This window comes from Myodes glareolus, chromosome 20, assembly GCF_982192425.1.
Source record: "Myodes glareolus chromosome 20, mMyoGla1.1, whole genome shotgun sequence".
Taxonomy (NCBI): Eukaryota; Metazoa; Chordata; class Mammalia; order Rodentia; family Cricetidae; genus Myodes; species Myodes glareolus.
In genome coordinates, this window is record NC_142045.1 from 49,115,056 (window position 1) to 49,133,849 (window position 18,794).

The following is an 18,794-nucleotide window of genomic DNA, read 5'->3' on the forward strand; positions in this document are numbered from 1 at the left end:
CAGACATGCATTTGGTATATGAAGGAAAAGCAATCAGATGAATAAACTTTAAAGGATTATCTTACAATTTACAGTTCAGATGAGAATTTCTTTGTGCTTATCATGCTCTCAGAGTCAAGGTTCAAGTTCAGTACAAACAGTCCACAGACATATTTTGGCAAAGAACAATATGAAAATGGCAGGTAGATTGTAGATACAAAAACAAGTGAAGGGTTATCAAAACTGGACATAGAACTCATGAGCATCAATCAAAGCACTCCCACTCCATAGCGGAATCATTTTCCTACCAGCATCAATAGGAACATTCAATATTACCAATCTTAAAAATTTCGATCTGCCAGTAACTTACTTATTTTCAAAAACAACTGTGAGGGAGTCTTCATGGACATCTTTGATAAATCCCTGCATAAAACAAAAAGTCTCATCAGTATTATTGTTATTACCTAACTCTGAAACCCTGTAATAGATTAAAAAAACAACAAAACTACAGGATGATGAAAGAACACAGATCAAGGAAGACCAGTTGGTACAAGACTGTTCCAGCATTATGGGCGCTAAGGCAGGAAGACTGCTTTAAGTCCCAGGCCACCTTAGACACACAGTGAAAACCAGACAAGGAAGGGAGCTACACAGGACTCTAGAAGAGAGAAATAAAGCACCCAGCTCAGTTTGTAGAATACTCGCCTAGCATGTTCAAAGCACTCCATCCATCCCCAGAACAATTCAAGAGTGTGATAACGAAATCCAAGAGGGTCACAAATTCAAAGTCATTTTTAGGTACATACCAAGTTGAAAGGCAGCCTAGGATGGGTTAAGAAATTGGGTGGAGTGGTGAAAAGGAAGAGGTGTAGATGAGAAGGACACACACACTCACTCACCCAAACAAACACACCACACTCCAATAACCACAGGGTTTGAAAAGATTGTAATATGTGAGTTCGGTTTTCATTTCTCTCATTTGTAAAAAGCTGTTCTTTAGCCTCCTTGAACTCTGCTTATAACAAAGTTATCATCTACCTCAAAATAAGCAAACCAAACACACAGTACATCCTCATCCTTGGAATGAAGGGATTAGTTAGGTGAAGTAATAGTAAGGCAACTGAGAGGTCAGTAACTTAGTAGTTAATAACCCAAACTCTTCAGTCAGGTAACATCCTAACTTTGGAACTTACACAGAATTTTAATCTAATGAACTTAATTAGGCCTCATACATTAGAAATTAAAATTTAAATAATGTTCAACAAAGTGCCTAACAAAGTTAAGAACAGATTCCACTATAATTAAATTACAGTCCAAGTCTGGAAAAACATTACATTTTAAAAATTAGCATTATCTTAGACATGTTTTTCCCACCTATTTTTCTTTCCCTTAAAAAAGTCAGAGCCAGAAAGACAGCTAAGCAGGTAAAAGGACCCACCAAGCAAGACCATGGGAACCCACAGTGGAAGAGGGCTAACTCCAAATGTTAATTCTACATGCATGATATAGCACACCCGTGTTTGCACTGACACATACACAATAATTTTCTTTCTCAAATTTAGCTACAGTTAATATACTGCCTCCAAACCATCATATATTATTATCGATAAACATAAAATGATCATTTTCTAGCCTTTAAATAAATTTTAGAGTTAGTGTGCTTATCTTCATTTGACTAATACCACCGAGTCGCCATTAGACCTCTACTCTCAGTATCAGATGACTAAGCAAACAGTCAGGGTTATTATTGTCCAATGAACCAACCAATCAACCAAGAAAGAAAAAAGCATAAAGGAACTTATTTTTTGTCTAATATATTACCTAAACAGAACTGTTTTTAAGTGGAACAAAGGACTGTGGTGGAGCCTGGCTTGTTTAAATTCTTACCCAGAGGGAAAAGTACTACTTGACAATTGGGTAATTACAGTTAGCATTTAAAAACATTTAACATTACTGTCAACGAGAACTACAAATCACTCAACCCTAGTCCAGAACTTCCATATATAATTTAACCCAGTGGCCAATTAGTAAACATTCTTCTCACACTTACACAATTCCAAAACACACACTGAAGACTAGCCACACAAACACATACACTTAGTACTCGGGCAAAGCACAACTTAAAGGTTAAAATCTACTTAACACTGAAGTTTATGCCAAGATAACTCATAAAAAGACAAACACTGCAACTGCTTGTTAAGTAACAAAGCAATTTAAAAGAGCAATATTCAAATGTCTACTATCAATTAGCAAACTGAAGACTACAAGACATAAACCAGCAGAAGGAGAAGCAAACAGCAATCCCGTAAAAATCTTTGCAGTCAGTCTCAAAAGAAGTAGCAGATGGGACTATTACTCACTATACACACAGTATGACAAGCTGTAAGACTACAAGTGACTTACCAACCAGAGGCTTCCTCCTGCCCACTCTCCCAGGGCCTGTATGTATACTAAGCTATGGCTGATTCTATTTCTATCTATTATTCCCAATCTCCAGATCTCCGTAAAATTTAGTTCGACCATTACACCCAGGACCATTAATTTTTGTCGTTACTGTTTTTTAAGTAGTCTTGCTAAGTAACTATTGCTGGCCTGATACTTGCCACTGAGTCCAACAGTCCTCAAATTATGGCAATTTCCCCTAAGAATTTAAAAAATAATTCAGTGTGTTTGCAAGTTAACTAACAAACAACGTACTTTGCAACATATAAACAATGAGCACGGGGGGGGGGGCTTCCATTAACAGCTATAAGAAAAATCTATTGGTGGAGAAAAAATAGCAAAAGTCTTCCCTCAAAAAAAAGTTCTTTTTAATTGTGGAGGGGGAAGCCCATAGAAAACAAGAATATACTATACTAACCAAATAAATAATAATGCTTACATTAAAGCTCAATGATCTTAACAGGGGAAGACACTTTAAAGTGACTGCAAAAGTGCTTCTCTAACAAGTAAATTATTTAGAAGAAAAGGGGAGTGGCAGGGGACATAATCCTGGCTATACTGGAACCTCAAATTCAGATACCCCATCTCTGCCTCCCAAGTTCAGGTAATTAAAGGCATGCACCATCGTGTTTGGCTTTAGAAGAATTTTAATGGAGAAAAGAACAGATTATCTTTAAGCAGTATTGGGATGTTTGGTTATTTATTATGGAAAATGAAGCTGGGTGTGGTGACACCAGTACTCAGGAGGCAGAGCAGGATCAAAGTCAACCAAGACTAAAAGATTTAGTTTTCAAAACTAAATGGAAACTCAGTAGTAGAGCACTTATTTAGTTGTGTTAAGTCCCTGTACTCAATTTTCAGCACACCCAAAAATGTGTCATCACAAAATAAATTGGCTGAAAGACTTAAATTCTGTTAGGCATGACAGTGTGTACCTATATTCCCAATGTTCAAGAGGCTGAGGCAAAAAAAATGAATTCAAGGACAGTCTAGACACCACAGAATGAGCTTAGAGCCAGAGTATACCAAAGAAGAGAATTTGCCTCAAAAAAAAAAAGGGGGGCGAAGAAAATAAAATTAAGTATTTTGGGGGGAAATATAAATGAAGTATTCATAGCCGCAGTGTAAAGAAGTCCTTTCTAGTCAAAAATTTAAAACACACACAAACACAAACCTACTTAAAAGATGAGCCATGATAATCACAAAGAAAAGAACAGGAGGGTGATTTTAACTGTGAGCTAAGTTAAATTCCCCAAATTCTCGTCAAAAAGAACATCAGGATAGACCTAACAATGAGAAGGAAACAGATCATTCAAGAGGGGAAAAATACAGGTTTAATATGTAAAAAACTTCTAAGATGTTACGAGTTTTACAATTTATTCTAACTTTGCTTTTTTCCCCCTCCAACTTCGCTTTGTGAATATTTAACTTTTCCTCAGTGTTCACATTATCTGCCTAAGGTACCTATGTGGAAGCATAATGGCTTGAAAAACGAACACAAGACAGCACAGAATAAAACAGGTTTTCAACTTGATCACATCAAATCGTAAAGAAGGATGCCATACCCATGAACTATGGTGTAAATAAATTAAAGTCTGATGTTAATCTGAACAAATGATTTATAAACCTTGGGTTTTAAAAAGTTATTAATCTATGAATCTATCAGACCTCTCATTGTAGAGAAAAACATAACTGCAGCAATACATAAACACAAATTCAAAGTTTCGCTCCATGGGAGGTTATAAATAGTAGTTTAAAAAAAATCTCATTTGTTCAAGAGTTCTTTTCATAAAGGAACAAGTGAGGATTAAGTTTGATATAACCAGTAGAAATGGTGGGAGACCTTCATAATTATAGAACAAATTATCAAAAATCCATTCATAATGAAACAAGAAAGCAGATTATGTTCCCAACATAAATCTGAGTTAAATAAGCTTTAATGTTTAAAATACTAATGTATTTTATGTATTATATAAATACAATGTAGCTTTTACTATAGCCACTATGCATAAGAAACCTGTAAATCCTAGGTAAAGGCAGGGGGATCAGGTTATAAAATACTCAAGATCATCTTTGGTCAGTTAAGGGAGTTTGATACCAACCAGCCCCTTCACCAATACATAAAAATAAAATAAAAAGGCTATAGAGATGCACCCTTGTGAAACCACTGCTACTAAACTTAAAGCCAAAGAGAACAGGGAAATTAATAAGACATGAAAAGGGGAAGGAGCCATTAATTCGATCAATTTCTGGCCAGCTAAGAGTAAAGAATTCCAGTCCAATTAACATTTGCCTGCATATAGCAAAGAATCATGCTTAACGCCTGTTGATATATATGACCAATTATCACTGTCCTCTTTTTCCACTTTACAGAGAACATGTCTCTGAACTCTCTTATGAGAACCTCAAGATGTAGGATTTTCCCTATCAGGCTATAATCCCATCCAAAGTACCTCCAGAAACACCCTATAACCTCATTTTTCTGAAAGAGAATGGAAACGGGGGAAGGGATTTTGGCATTCCTTTAACAGATATCCTAAATCAAGGTAACTTCAGAGCCACCAAAATTATTTCTCTCTCTCCTGTTGTGACCCCTCAAAAAGCCCACACCTACACTTTGGTGCATCTCATTGTTTCCCTGAGCACCTCTGTATTTTAAGCGTGTGTTAACACGTCTTCCCTAATAACAACTCCAGTCAGACCTCTTTAAGGGCTCTTAGGCTGCAGCAGATGGCAGTATGCAGCAGTGTCTCCAGCTCCCAGGCCCTAGTGTCAACGTCAAATCCATTGGAGCATTATAGAACCTACAAAAATTCTTCACTGTAAAGTAACTGACTTCAAGTTCAGGTATTAAACTTCTGGTTGTTTAAGACCCCACCAAATGCCTTCCTCTTATGCAACCCACTACAAACTAATTTACATGCCTTACAAAATGGGAAAAAGACACTAAAACACCAAAGCTCCCCGCAAATAAACCATTAACTATAATCAGGAACTGAACAGCTTAAATCTTCAAAATGGAGCTTAGAATGGTAGTCTAGATCAAAAAATACTAGACTTACATCCTACAGGAACTCAAATTTTAAAGTTGTTGTAAGATTTAAGTTTTCTATTGCAAAGAAATTACCAGGAGCAAAAGAAACTGCAAAAACAAATAGAATTTCCTAAAGTGGAAGCCAGGCCTTAGCATAATCCTTAATTTAAAACAAAAAAGGGGGGGGGATTTATGTATCACGTAAGACTTGCTTTTTTTTTTTTTTTAATGTGTATGTGTGAGCTTGAATGAATGCATGTGCCTCAGGGGCATACAGAAGCCCAGACAGGCCAGAAAAGGGCACTGGGTCTGCTGAAACTAGAGTTACAGGTGGTTGTGAACTGCCACATGGGTTCATTCTGAAAACCAAGTCCAGGTCCTCTGCCAAGACTAGTAAGCAATCACCAGCCTCCTACAGTGGTTATCCTATAGTGGTTCTGATCTTTAAATTTCAATCTATTAAAAATCCTCATTGGTTGAGCAGGCAAATGACTCAAATGGGTAAAGGCACTTGCAGCCCAGCCTGCCCACCAGAGTTCTATCCTGGGAAGCCACCCCCAACTCCCAGTAAAAGGAGAAAATTGACTTCTGAAAAGTTGTCTTTTAGACTTAGAACATGCACACACGCAAACGTAATTTTAAAATTTCGGCGCAGTTCCAATGGCATCCAAAGCCTCTGGCCTTCCCAGGAACCTGTACTCACATACACTCCCACATATAGACACATATACACAATTAAAAATAAAAACAAGCCAGGTATGGTGGCACATGCCTTTAATCCCAAAGCCAGTTCAGTCTACACAGCAAGTTCCAGGACAGGTAAAACTACATAGAGACCCTATCTCAAAACAAAAATCAATCCATTAACTAAAAATAAATAAAAACGAAAAAAAAATGACACACTTTCAATTTCAACATTCAGGAGACAAAGGCAAGAAGATCTCTGCAAATTCCGGCCAGTCTCAACTACATAGCAACCCCTAGAATATCCAAGTCTACACAGTGAGATCTTTAAAAGAATTGTAATAATAATTTTAAAAGCAAAAATAAATCATTCAAAAAAATCGCTTAAGTCACCATGGGTAAATGGAACCTGTCACAAATCTAGCCTTTATTTTCATACACTGACACTACTACTACCTTCAAACAATAAGATATTCTTAAAGGTTTAGTAACTGGTTTTTCTGGCATTATGTTTCAACTTTTTCTAGATTTGATAAACAAATAATTTTATGTATTTGATTTCTTATTAAAGGTAATTAAGAACACTTCATTCCAAGCTTACTTCTTGACCTGAAGCAAACTTGTGGTAAGGAATACAGTTCTCAAACCAAATTAACTTCTCAACTAAAATCACTAACTAGGTGCTGGGCAGTGGTGGTGTATGGCTTTAAACCCAGCACCCAGGAGACAGAGGCAGGCAGATCTCTTTAGAGTTTAAGGCCAACTCTGTCTGCAGAAGCTAGTTCCAGGATAGGTTCCACAGTTACAGAGAAATCCTGTCTTGAAAAACCAGTAAAATAAGATAAAATAAAAGCACTAGGTTGAGTGTTGGATACTACCGCAGTCTTTCCCTTCATCCTCTCAGTTAAAGAACACTGCTGGCATAATGTACACAAGACTAAGCCTTCTGTTTTTCTTGAATTGATGGAACTGCTTTGGATCATGACTTGCCAGGCTTTGAGCAATTAATGGTCTATTCAAAGGTTCATTTCCAACTCCTGTGTAACTTCCAGTCTCACAATTCAGCATCTCTGAAACCAGGATGCTTCTTTAAAATAAGGGCATCTTAAAATCGCTGATAACCACATGTCACCACTTAGGCAGGCTCAGACTTGGCTTGCTTGAAATTTTTCTCCGTCACTTGAGTCATTATTTGAGTAAACCAATGAAGTATTCTAAGGAAGAATAGAGGCTTCTTAGCAGAAAATTGTTGATATTTTATAATAAAAATCAAGAAAGCACCAGAATCAATACTTGCAAAGTGACAATTCATTCGAGGGATCCTGGTAATAAGAGGATCCCCAAGGCACTCAAGAGGACACGTTGAAAACAAACTGTTGAATGGTACTTTAAGCAACTTATTTAGTCTGCATTTCCTATTTTAGGTATCCAAATTAAAGGTTGTTTCTTGGAAGCACTAAATGATAACCAATCCTCAGAGTAATATAAGCACCTTTTTCTTGCAGCTGGTATCATTTTAGGTATAGTAAACTGGCATGGATCTCTCACAAAACACCAAACCTTTACGTGGTAATCATCTATTCCTCTGGGTTAGTTGTTGCTTTTTAATCACATTCTACAATCCCAGGTTGGAGTTGAATTTGCAGAAATCTCCCCACCTCAGCCTTTCCAAGAGCTAAATTTCCTGGCTTGAGTCACCACACTCAAATAACTCCCTGGACTCTAAACCTAGCTTAACTATTTTAATCTCTTGACCATGGCATATCATGTTGTACAGTTTCCTACCCTACATGTACACATGTACAGATTTTCTGAAAGGAAAAACAAAATACAGCTGTCTTCGATAATCAGGGTTCCAATGCAGCTAGGCATCCACCCACTACATGTAGGGAATTAATGCCTTTCTCATGCCTCTAGAATGGCACTATCTAAAAACAGTATTCTCAGATGAGACCCTCAACTGAAATTGTCTTATGCCTTCCCAGACTTGAGTGCAACCTTATGTAAAACAAAGGGGAAAAAACATGCAAATCGTGCCAAGGAGCACATCATGCTACTACTCCTTACTTTCAAAACACTGCAGTAAACCTCCCTTTAACTTCAATGTCTACTAATTTATATGATTCAAAACAGTTTCTGGACTGTCTATAGTTAAAGACACAGGGAAAGGCCCTTACCAAGACAAGGAAAAAAGAACTTCACTGAATAGTGACACTACAATATGCAGTTTCATCAAAAAAAAAAAACTGTCTCAAATTCACTATATAGCATGTGATAAATAAATCAAAGAACCCAAGAAAGCAAGATTTTTCACTAGTTTTATTCCACAACAAGCAAGTCATAATTCTCCCTCTTCTGGGCCTTTTGTGAATCTTCCTAGAGCACTCAAGGTTTTGTGGAACAATTCACAGGGTGAATCCAGCAATTCTGGATGCCAGATATCACCACTCATTCCAAGGCTCCAAATAAAGTCATGAACCAGTAGCACAAGTACTTATTTTCCCCATGTACAAATAAACTATTCAAACTGTTTATTATTAAATAGTTGATGCTTGCACAGATGCCTATCTTTGTGGGAATACACTTTTACATTGTTAATATCCATAAATACACAGATCTCAATAACTGAAAAAAGACATCCCAACAGGAAAACGGACAAGGTCAGGCAAACTGTAGAACAAACCCAAAAGGCAAATCAACATTTTCTGGCTCGGACATATTAAGAGGAAGAGCTATCAACTGGTAAATATATATATACCATATATATATATATATATATATATATATGGTTGTCTTTGAAAAGAAAAAAGTAACTTTTCTGCAGTTTTTAAGATTCTTTCCAAACTATCCTATTATTGTGTGCATGTGGGTCGGCAAGAGACTGACATAAGGTTATCTTCCTTCAATTATTTTCTTCCTTCTTCACTGAGCCAAAGGATCTCACTTGGACCTAGATTTCACCAATTCAGCTACTCTGGGCTTACCAAGAAGGATACCCCTGTCTGTGGGATTATAGACAGATGGTCACGCCCACTCAGCATTTATATGGATGCTGAGTTTCTGGACTCTGGTCCTTACATCTGTGGCAAGCACTTTATCAACTGAGCCATCACCACAGTTCCTAAACTACCCTTCTTTGGAATCTACCCAATGGAAACACAGATACTGGGGGGGGGGGGGGGGGGGGACCGGGGACAGACTGAGTACTGACAAATGTCTGAATAGTCTTACACTGATGTAATCTACAAATTATACTGTATGCAAATGTTAAATCGTGATTCTAGTTTTTTATGGGCACACTGAAAAACTCTACATTTGTTTCTGAATGTGTATACACACACAATGCTATGAGCAAAGAGATAAATCTGGAATCACATTTATCTGGCTCTAAGCAAGGTTACCTAGGTGACTATAGGCAGGGTTACCTGAAATTAAGGAACAAAAAACATCAACCACCAACACCAGGAGAAAAAAAAGGAAAATATTTAGACTGAATCAAATTTTTACATCACATCAATAATAAACTACACATGTAAAGACTATGTGAACATCGATATATAGAAATGCTATCTTTTAAAATGTGTGTTGTTGGGCATGTAATCCCAGCACTTTAGAAAGATAAGATAGAAAGACCGTGAATTAAGAGCGCAGGCTAGACAACATAGTGAAACCCTAATTTTTTAACAACAACTTCTGTCCTTAGTCAACCACAATAGCCTATATCCCCAGCTGTTATGGAAGTGGAGGGACTTAGAAGATACCACATGGGTTCCAAGTTTGCTAGCCTGAACTACATTGTGAACCTCTTTTTCAAAAGAAACTCTTATTTTGAACAACTTATTTTGAAAAAGCTACATAACAAATCTACTAAGTAAAAATTAGTTTAAAAAAAAAATCAATGGATACAAGCTCTATAAATAAAGTCTGCAGGTATTATTAAATAATTACATTACTGAACAAATTCTAGTAAAGAAAAAACTACCAAAAGCAACCCTTCATAGACGAGTTGCTAGTTGCATGAGATTCTGGTTTTGGTCTGAGAACAAGCAAACAAAAATTAATAACAATAGCCTGTGCATCAGCACTGTACACTTAACTGTTCTAAACACGAGGCAATGAGAATAAGACAAAATACAAACAACTACCACTGTAAACAGTTCTTGAAATAAAATGACTCAATGCTTCCACATGGCTACCCAAAACTCCCCTAACTTTCCTGTTGCAAAGCACTGAAGTTTCAGTTACCTCCCTGTGCACCAAGAAGTTGTGGCAATGAGAATTTGTGACCAGATCATTGCATAACCACTAAAAAAGCCATTTAAAATGTTCAATTAGAACCAATTCGAAAAGACGTAACTTTGTATATAGAGAACCACTAAGATGACACAACAAATTACCTGTGTCCAGAAGCCAAGACTAATTTTATTTATTCGAATATATACTGAAGCTACTATTGTAAGCTTCATCAGCATTACCAAGAACTCTCCAGTTACTTTCCCAAATGGGTTGTGCAAACATGGTAAGGATGAAGCTTTGAAGCCTGTCCTGGAACTACCTCTTGTAGGCCAGGTTGGCCTCGAACTCACAGAGATCCACCTGCCTCTACCTCCAGAGTGCTGGGATTAAAGGCATGTGCCACCACCACCAGGCAGGAATAAGGGTTTTTTCTGTTGTTTTTTTTTTTTGAAATCTGATATCATAAGTAATTGTGTTTGCCGTGAACAAAATGAACAGAAATTCACTATTAAGTCAATGTAAGATTTAAGGATAGTTCAATTTTACCATGGTTTTCAAAGACAAATGAATTATAAAACTATATATACACATGCCTGTGTTCAGATTAACAAAGCAATATTCTGTTTCATAATTTTGTTATAGTCCAGCTATTATTTTGAAAACCTAGTCCTAGAAAAAGCTGCTGCAGCACTTTATCCCTCTTCATGAGCTAAGTACCACCCACCAAAAAAGCTCCATTTTAAAGTCTTGGTATTCAAAAATACTAAGTGCAAAATTACTGAAATGCTGTATCATAAAAACATTACTTGAGGGCTGGAGATGAAGCACTGGCCTGATACAGGCAAGGCTCAGAGTTTCATTTCTACCATGGCCAGGAAAAATTCTGAACAGGCAGTTCATTTACACTAATATGTATGTGCATTTCAAATATTTCAAAGTATTTTACATACACAGTAACAGAAAGGTGAACAACTGTGGAGGATGTAACCATCCCACAGAAATAAAATATGAATCATGCATGTAACTTAAAATAGCCATATCAAAATAAATGAAAATAGGTAAAATTTTAGCATACTTAAATATGCCCAAAATATTATTTTAATATGTAATTAGTATTTTAAAAACCGTTAATATGGTATATCCTCTTTCAAACTACCTCAATTCTGACTAGTATTTTTCAGTTCAGTAGCTGCTAGCTACCATTTTGAAAAAGGAGCACATTCTTAGAAAGCAAAAGTAATAGAAATCAACCTAAATCTACACATTCCCAATTTATTATTAATTTACAACTAGCAATAATTTCAAAAACTACTTATTTGTACTTAAGAAAAATCACACTATAACAACTGGGTATGGTAGGTAGCACAAATTTACAATCCCAACATTTAGGAAACAGAAAGATTAGAAATGCAAAACCATTTTCAGTCACACAGCAAGTCTGAGAGATCCTACCTCAAAACACTGTGTGTGTGTGTGTGTGTGTGTGTGTACACACACATATAATACTGTAACAGTTAAAGAAAATAAGCTCCAGAAAGGCAAATACAGACTAGGAATCAGGAATCGACCTGATTTCTGGAGCTCCAACAGGGCTTCAGATTTCCCCAAATGGTGTTTACTGTTTGTTTCACTGTGGTTGAGACTAAACTAGAAATGCACATGAACAACATCCAAGCAGCACCTAAGAAGCAGTCTCAATTCAAAGTACTAGTTGTTGTTGGAGCTGGACAGCCTCTGAATGAACTCACAGAACTTCAGCCACTTTTACAAATGTCGGAAAACTACATTGGCTTATACTTCAGATGAGAAAACTAAAACGAATCATTCTTAATAGTATGGTAGAAAACACAATCAGTAGGTCATAATCTATTAAATTCAGTCTCACAAAAATGGCTCAGCACATAAAGGCACTTGTCACCCAAGCTTGGTGACCTGAAGAACTGACTTCACAAAGGTGGCCTTTGAGTCTCTACACTGGTACGGCGCCTGTGGCACTTATCCATCCACAAACACATACACAAAGTTCATTACTCAAAACTATCCTTTGAAGAAGTTTAGGGAGTATCATAAACTAAGCAACCAGAAGTGAAAAACAGTTAAATGCCACTTCAGATACTGCATCATCATCAACTCCTTGTATATAAAATGAGTAAGTGCATACCTCATAGACCAGGTATGGCAGTATACACCTTTATATCCCATCATTCCCTAAGAGGAGGCAGGTAGATCTCTGGGATTTCCAGACTAACACAAACTATAGCGAGTTCCAGGCCAGCTAGTGCTACACAGTAAGACCCTGTCTCAAAAATAAAAAATCTGCACAAAACCATACCTCATGAAGTGTCTGAGTATGCAGGAAATACATATGGAAGCCTAACAGAACATCTAATAAACAACAGGCCAGCAAGCTATTCTCTTACAAAAAACACTCAAACATGATACGTAAATATATAGGTAAATAAAGAAAAGGATCTGAGCCATGTCTATTTCTGGACCCTTTTTATAGCTTTTGTCTTCATATGTTTTATTCTGTATTTCTCCTATAAATAAAACAATGACTCCAATAGTCAGGGATAGCAGTGCATGCCTATACTCCCAGCAATGGAGTAGTGGAGACAGGAAAATTCTTAGTACAAGGGCAGTTTGGGCAGCACATAGAGCAAATTCCAAGTCCACCTGAAATAGTTCAGACCCTGTCTCAAAATAATAAGCCTACAGCTTTCCTTCCCCTTGCAAACAGTCACATTCGGTCGCTATTCCTGGACGAAATAAAAACTACAAATTGGGTATGGTTGTACACATCTGTAATCCCAGTAACTCAGTAGGTTAAGGCAGAATTGCAAATTCAAAGCCTGTCTCAAAGCTCAAGTTATTGAGACCATTCATTTCCATTTAAAGTTTTAATATTTACAAAAGCCGTATTTTAAATATGTACGATGCAAATTCATCTTAAATATATTTGAATCTATACATTTTAACAAAGAGTTCTAATACTAAGGAAGCTACCATTTCTCTCTCAAATACTACATTTAGAGTTGCTGGTGAGAGGAGTTGGTTGACATGGTTGTACGAGCATCACTAGTTTAGCCTACACTGACCTGGAAGTTAAAAAAAAAATAAAAACTATTGTGTGTGGAGGTTAGAGAACTTGAGGGAGTCTGTTCTCTTCCCATCATGTGGACTGCCAGATTAAACTCAGATTGCCATGCTTGGCAGCAAGCACCTTAACCCACTGATCCATCTATCTTCTCACTGTCTGTTTTCCAACCTAGAATGCTGATGTTCCTGCCTCTGCCTCCCAAGGGCTGAAATTTAAGGCATGTGCACCAGACCTGGTTTCCAACTAAGATTTTGTACTCACTGAAGTCATTATGTCCTCAGCACACCACTCCTTCACTGTTAATTTCGTTTGTCATCAGTGATAAAATACCTACTGCACAACTTCATTATTGATCTCAATTTTTACTTTTAACATAAGTTAAATAAGGAATTATAGATCTACAATTCTTCAAGATGTGTCAATTATACAGTTAAAGCCAGACATTAAGAGCTCTAAATGTAATTAATTTCATCTACTATAGAAAGGACCCCAAATTTCATTTCACCTATACAGACAGAAAAATTCCTCCACAGGAGACAAAAACTGATTGACTTGCTCAACATCTATTTAAAATTGTTATTTAATGTGGAAGTATCCACCTCAGGCATAAAGCATTAAAGCCACAGGTGCAACTAAAATATGCTCAGCCCAAAAATATACAATGCAATGACGTTACAAAATTTCATGTCACAGAGTTGGGCATGACACTTGCAGACAAAGCTTGTCTAGAGACTAAGACAAGAGGATCACATGAGACCAAGGGCTCTGTTCATATACATTTAGATCATACACATCAGCTAAAAAGCACGTGAATGCTGAAAATATACACAAGGGGCTTTTGGGGTAATGGAGTATGTGACAGTTGATTTTTATTATTAATTTTAGACAATCTAGAAATTACCCAGGAACATTCTCTATCTCTATCAAACATTGCGTAGATTAATATGGTCTATGGGTATGTCTGTGAAGGACTACTTTGAGTAGCTGGAAAGACTCACCTACTGTGGGTAGCAACATTCCCTGTCCAGGGAGGTGTAGAGAAAGAAAGGGAGCTGCTGAGCACAGGTATACATGCACGCGTTAATGCACCACTCTCTGCTCCTGACTGGAAGTAATATGATGAGATGAATCAAGTTCCCTCAATGATGAACCATAACCTCCAATTGTGAGCCTAATAAACCATTCTTCCCATAAGCGGCTTTTTCAGGGAATTTTATCACTGTACTAGGAAACAGAACCAAGGATATTTATCACACATAGAATTGTTACCAACAGATGCACAATTTTAAGTATCCTTCCTATCAAGCCACTCTGTTGCTTGAATAAATTATAGAATATACATTCTTATCTCTTTTCAGTAACACATTCTATCTCACTGAGCTTTCTAAAAATGCACTTTGCTTTAGGTAGGAAATGTATAGAAGCAAGTTATGTTTTATCAAATTACACACAGCCACCAAGTGTTTTACATCATCTTCCCACTCTTTCCCATTCCTAGAGTTAGAGAGCTGCAGAGACAACTCTAATTATTATAGATACGTTTTTAATAGCAAAAGCAATATGCTTAGCACATTGTTTAGTATGTTTACCTTGCTACTATTTATGTATGGATTTCTTTTTTCTAAATAAAGGGCTGTCCTGGCATTGGGTACTATTCTTCAGATCTTCAGCTCTTCACTGACTCTTAAATTTATGAAGTTTTATTCGATTTACTCAATATTTAAGAGCCGTGCCTCAAGGCAATACTGACCACAAAGCTCAAAGCACCAAGCTGCCTCTCAAGACTCTCAAATGACAATTCACAGGGCCAAAGGCCTGTGTCCCTGCACTTCCACCAAGTGGAGAGTGTTAATTAACAGTTCATAAATTCAGAGTTTCAGAATCACCCATACACTGAAAATCACAACTTAAAAAAAAGAACAAAATAAAAACGTGAACAGCTCGAGTCTATAAACAACTTCTACTTCTAGTTTTTTCCACTTCCAAAATTTCTTGACTATTTATTATCTTCTAAACTTAGAAAAAAATCCTCTATGCTAAATAGAAGCCAAGCTCAAACACTAGGTATTATTTTGCTTAATTAATTCTACACATATGAAATTCTAGATGAGACAGAACTATGAAGACAGGAAACCCTAGAGGCTAAAGGGGTAACCAGGAAACGTAAAAGATGATACAACTATTCTATCCTTTCATCGTGATGTTTGTGATGGTACACAAATGTCAGCATTGATCAAAACATTCAGAAAGTTTGTTTTGAAAAAGGAAACAAAAGCTGTCTTGCAGTATGTAACCCCATTTTAAAAACTGAAGTGACAGAAAACAATGAGCTGCTGTGGGGTAAGAATTTTCTCAGCCAGGTTTGGTGATATGTGCCTGCAATCTCAGTTATTAGTTAGGCTGAGGAAGGATAGTAAGTTCAAGGCCACTGTAGACAATTTAGAACTTGCCTCAAAGTAATGAGAGTAAAGGTGGAGCTCAGCAGCAGAACTCTTACCAAGCACCTTTAGAGAAGGCTCTGGCCAGGTTCAAACTCAAAAGAGAAAGGTTTTCCTTCCACTGGGAAACCTTTCCACCCTGGGGATTCTTCTGAATTTTTCCTTAAGAAACCTAAGATGCGGGGAAGCAAGGGAGAATGGACACAAACCAAGTGGATAATTTCACTGCATAAACATATAAAACATATTTCAGACCACTGTACTTCAAATCCATTTTACATGAGTCAATTACAAGATAATGAAGTACAAATCTTTAACATTTATTTACTTCTAGTTAGGGCTCACTCTTCCTCTTTACCATTTTTATATTTCAGAGTCCTGAAAACTTTATCTTCTACAAAGTACACAATTGATTATAGAAGGAAAAATTCCAACCGTCCAAAGTACACAAAAATATGACGAAATGTCCTTCACAACCTTTATCAAATCCCCATCTCATTCTGAATTAAAAATGAGTGGAGTCCAGTCTAAGTAGGATCAGATATGTAGAGTAGGAAAGGGATCAATAAACTGGGTCCTGTGGTACAGACGCGTAATTCTAGCTACCCAAGGACTGAAGTATGACTGCAAGTTCAAGGCCAGCATGAACTACCAGATAGCTGAGCGAGTTCAAGGCCAGTCTGGACAACTTTCTTTCAAAGCAGAAGAAAAAAAAATAAAGGGGTCAGAACACAGATTGATGGTAAAATACACTTGCTTAGTATGTACAACATTCTAGGTTCAATCGTCAATACAACCATAATCAATTACTAATATTTCAGAGTTCCAATAGGGGTACTCGTGAACGGACTGGAAAAAAAAAAAAGACACCAAAAGACCGCAAAGAAACTTTACAAAAAGCCAAACCGACTATATTGTACTGAAGAATGACACAGAGGACAGTAAAGAAATGATTTTCTACTGCCTACACGATGCACAGTAACTGGCTAAAACAAACTTTTCAATGTGCAAGGTAAAAAAGCCTGTCTATACTCTCTAAAAACCCTACTGACAAACAGTAAAAACAAACTTCCATAAGGCAGGAAGATGATGCATAATAGTGACCTTATCTAGGCAGCAAAGTATTTTAAGTCCATTCCCTGTGGCTCAGCTAACCATATCTGCAATCATTTAGTGTCTACTCAAGTGTTGCTGGGATCGTTAGGCTGACATCAAGTTTTAAACCTGGAACACTGAGGAAGCCAGCTACAAGCTAATAGGCCACAATAAAGACTTCAGCAGTCATTATTACCTTTGTTGCCCACCCTAGGAAATTTACAATCATGAAATTAAAAATATATATTAGATCCTTCATTCTTCGTCAACAAGCAGCTGCCTATGTTATTACCACGTGACCAATCAAAGCCACAGAGCTAATCAGCAAGCTAAAAGAGGAAAAACAAAACATTGCAAATTAGGAAATAGTTAAGACCGAATAAGATCCTCTGGAAGAAAGGATGCGCTGAAATGAGAACCTGTGGGAAATCATTCTACGTACATACAATACTCATGTACTAGAAGGCGGCCTTCATAAAAATAGCCAAGACTCTCAAACATTTGAGATGCTGGCTCCGAGAATGACTGACAGACAACAGCTGGGGAGGTTTTGTATTGATTTGAGATCCTCGCGCACTTACGAAAAAAAAGAAATGAGGAGAAGGGGCCGTTACTAAGGGGAAAATAAACTATCCGGACTTGGTGTTCAACTTGGTGCCCCCCCCCCCCCCCGTGAAGTCCCTTACGAATTCCTCTACTCTAGACGTCTCTTTCCGCCACCCAGTCCAGACTCGGCAGCAGGGCACGGCCTCCTCTCAAAGAAACAAAAAGAACCTCATAGAAGTGGATTTAAAAAAAAAAAAAGCAAAACAACAACAACAAAAAATACTTCCTTCGCATCAGGCTGTGAAGAAACGCGTCCCTCCCACCTGCCGCCTGGCCTCGGGTCACCTTTGAACCCCGCCTTCACAAGTCGCCTTTCTCCCCGGCCGAGGGGCCGCCCGCTCCCCAGGCCGCAAGCACCCCGGCCCGCCGCTCGCCCGCTCTCCCCGCGGACGCCATGGGTTCGCAGGGCCCCGGGACGGCGAGACACCGGGGTGAGCCTCGGGTCCCCCACGACGCCGCGGGCGAGGCCGACAGGAGCCCCGCAGGCCCGGCCGCCCCGGGGTCCCAGTGAGCTGCCCGCCGCCGTCTGCGCCCCCCGCCCGGCCAGGCCTCCGCCGGCGCGCCCGCACCCCAGCCCCGTGCCTCCCGCCCGGCCGCCCGCGTCCCGGAGGCCTCAGCCCGCGGCGCTCCCGGGCAGCAGGCAGAGCCGGCGCCCGCCGCCTTGTTTCCAAACATAACGGAGCCCGGGCCCCCGAGACCGTTAAACCGCGCCGAGGGCAGACGCCAGCAGCGCGGACCCGCTGTCCCCCGCCGCCGCCACGCCTCGGCCCCCGGGGTCCCCGGCGTCCCCTGCCCCCGCTCCCGATGCCCAGCTCCCGCCCCGGCCGCCCCGCGGCCCGTACCTTGTAGAAAGCCCCGTTGGAGCCGCGAACCTCCACCGTCAGCTCCGCCATGTTGGAACCGCAAAGGCCGCTGGGAAGAGATTCTAGAAACTTTCCAACGCGAGGGGAGGAGGGGGGAGGGGCGAGCGCCGCGGGGGAGGGGCGGGCGGGCGGGAGGGCGGGACGCTCCCGGCCCGCTCCCGGGCTCTCCGCTTGCGGCGCCGCTCTGCGCGGGTGCTCGGGCGGCTTCCCTGCGGCGGGCCGGCCCGCCCACGCCCACTCCCGCGCGTCCCGGCTCGCGCACAATGAGGGAGGCGGACCCGCCCGGGCGCGCCCGCCGACGCTCCCCTCAGGATCTG

The 18,794-nt window shown here is 39.2% G+C and overlaps 1 protein-coding gene across 5 annotated transcripts in view; it reads right to left on the bottom strand.

Moving 5' to 3' along the window:
* Fxr1 (FMR1 autosomal homolog 1) overlaps window positions 1-18,593 on the bottom strand; it is a 49,453-nt gene extending 30,860 nt beyond the window's left edge. For 2 of the 5 annotated variants that reach the window (XM_085682338.2, XM_085682337.2), the window contains exons 1-2: window positions 18,457-18,592; window positions 350-402 (exon numbers count right to left, since the gene is read on the bottom strand). In XM_085682338.2, coding sequence (XP_085538464.1) covers window positions 350-402; window positions 18,457-18,507 — 104 coding nt within the window. In that variant the 5' untranslated portion in view covers window positions 18,508-18,592. Of the gene's footprint in view, window positions 1-349; window positions 403-18,456 lie in introns of all 5 variants that reach the window. The other 3 variants (XM_085682339.2, XM_085682340.2, XM_085682336.2) reach the window with 2 other exon arrangements.
* Between the last annotated feature and the right edge of the window lie 201 nt (window positions 18,594-18,794).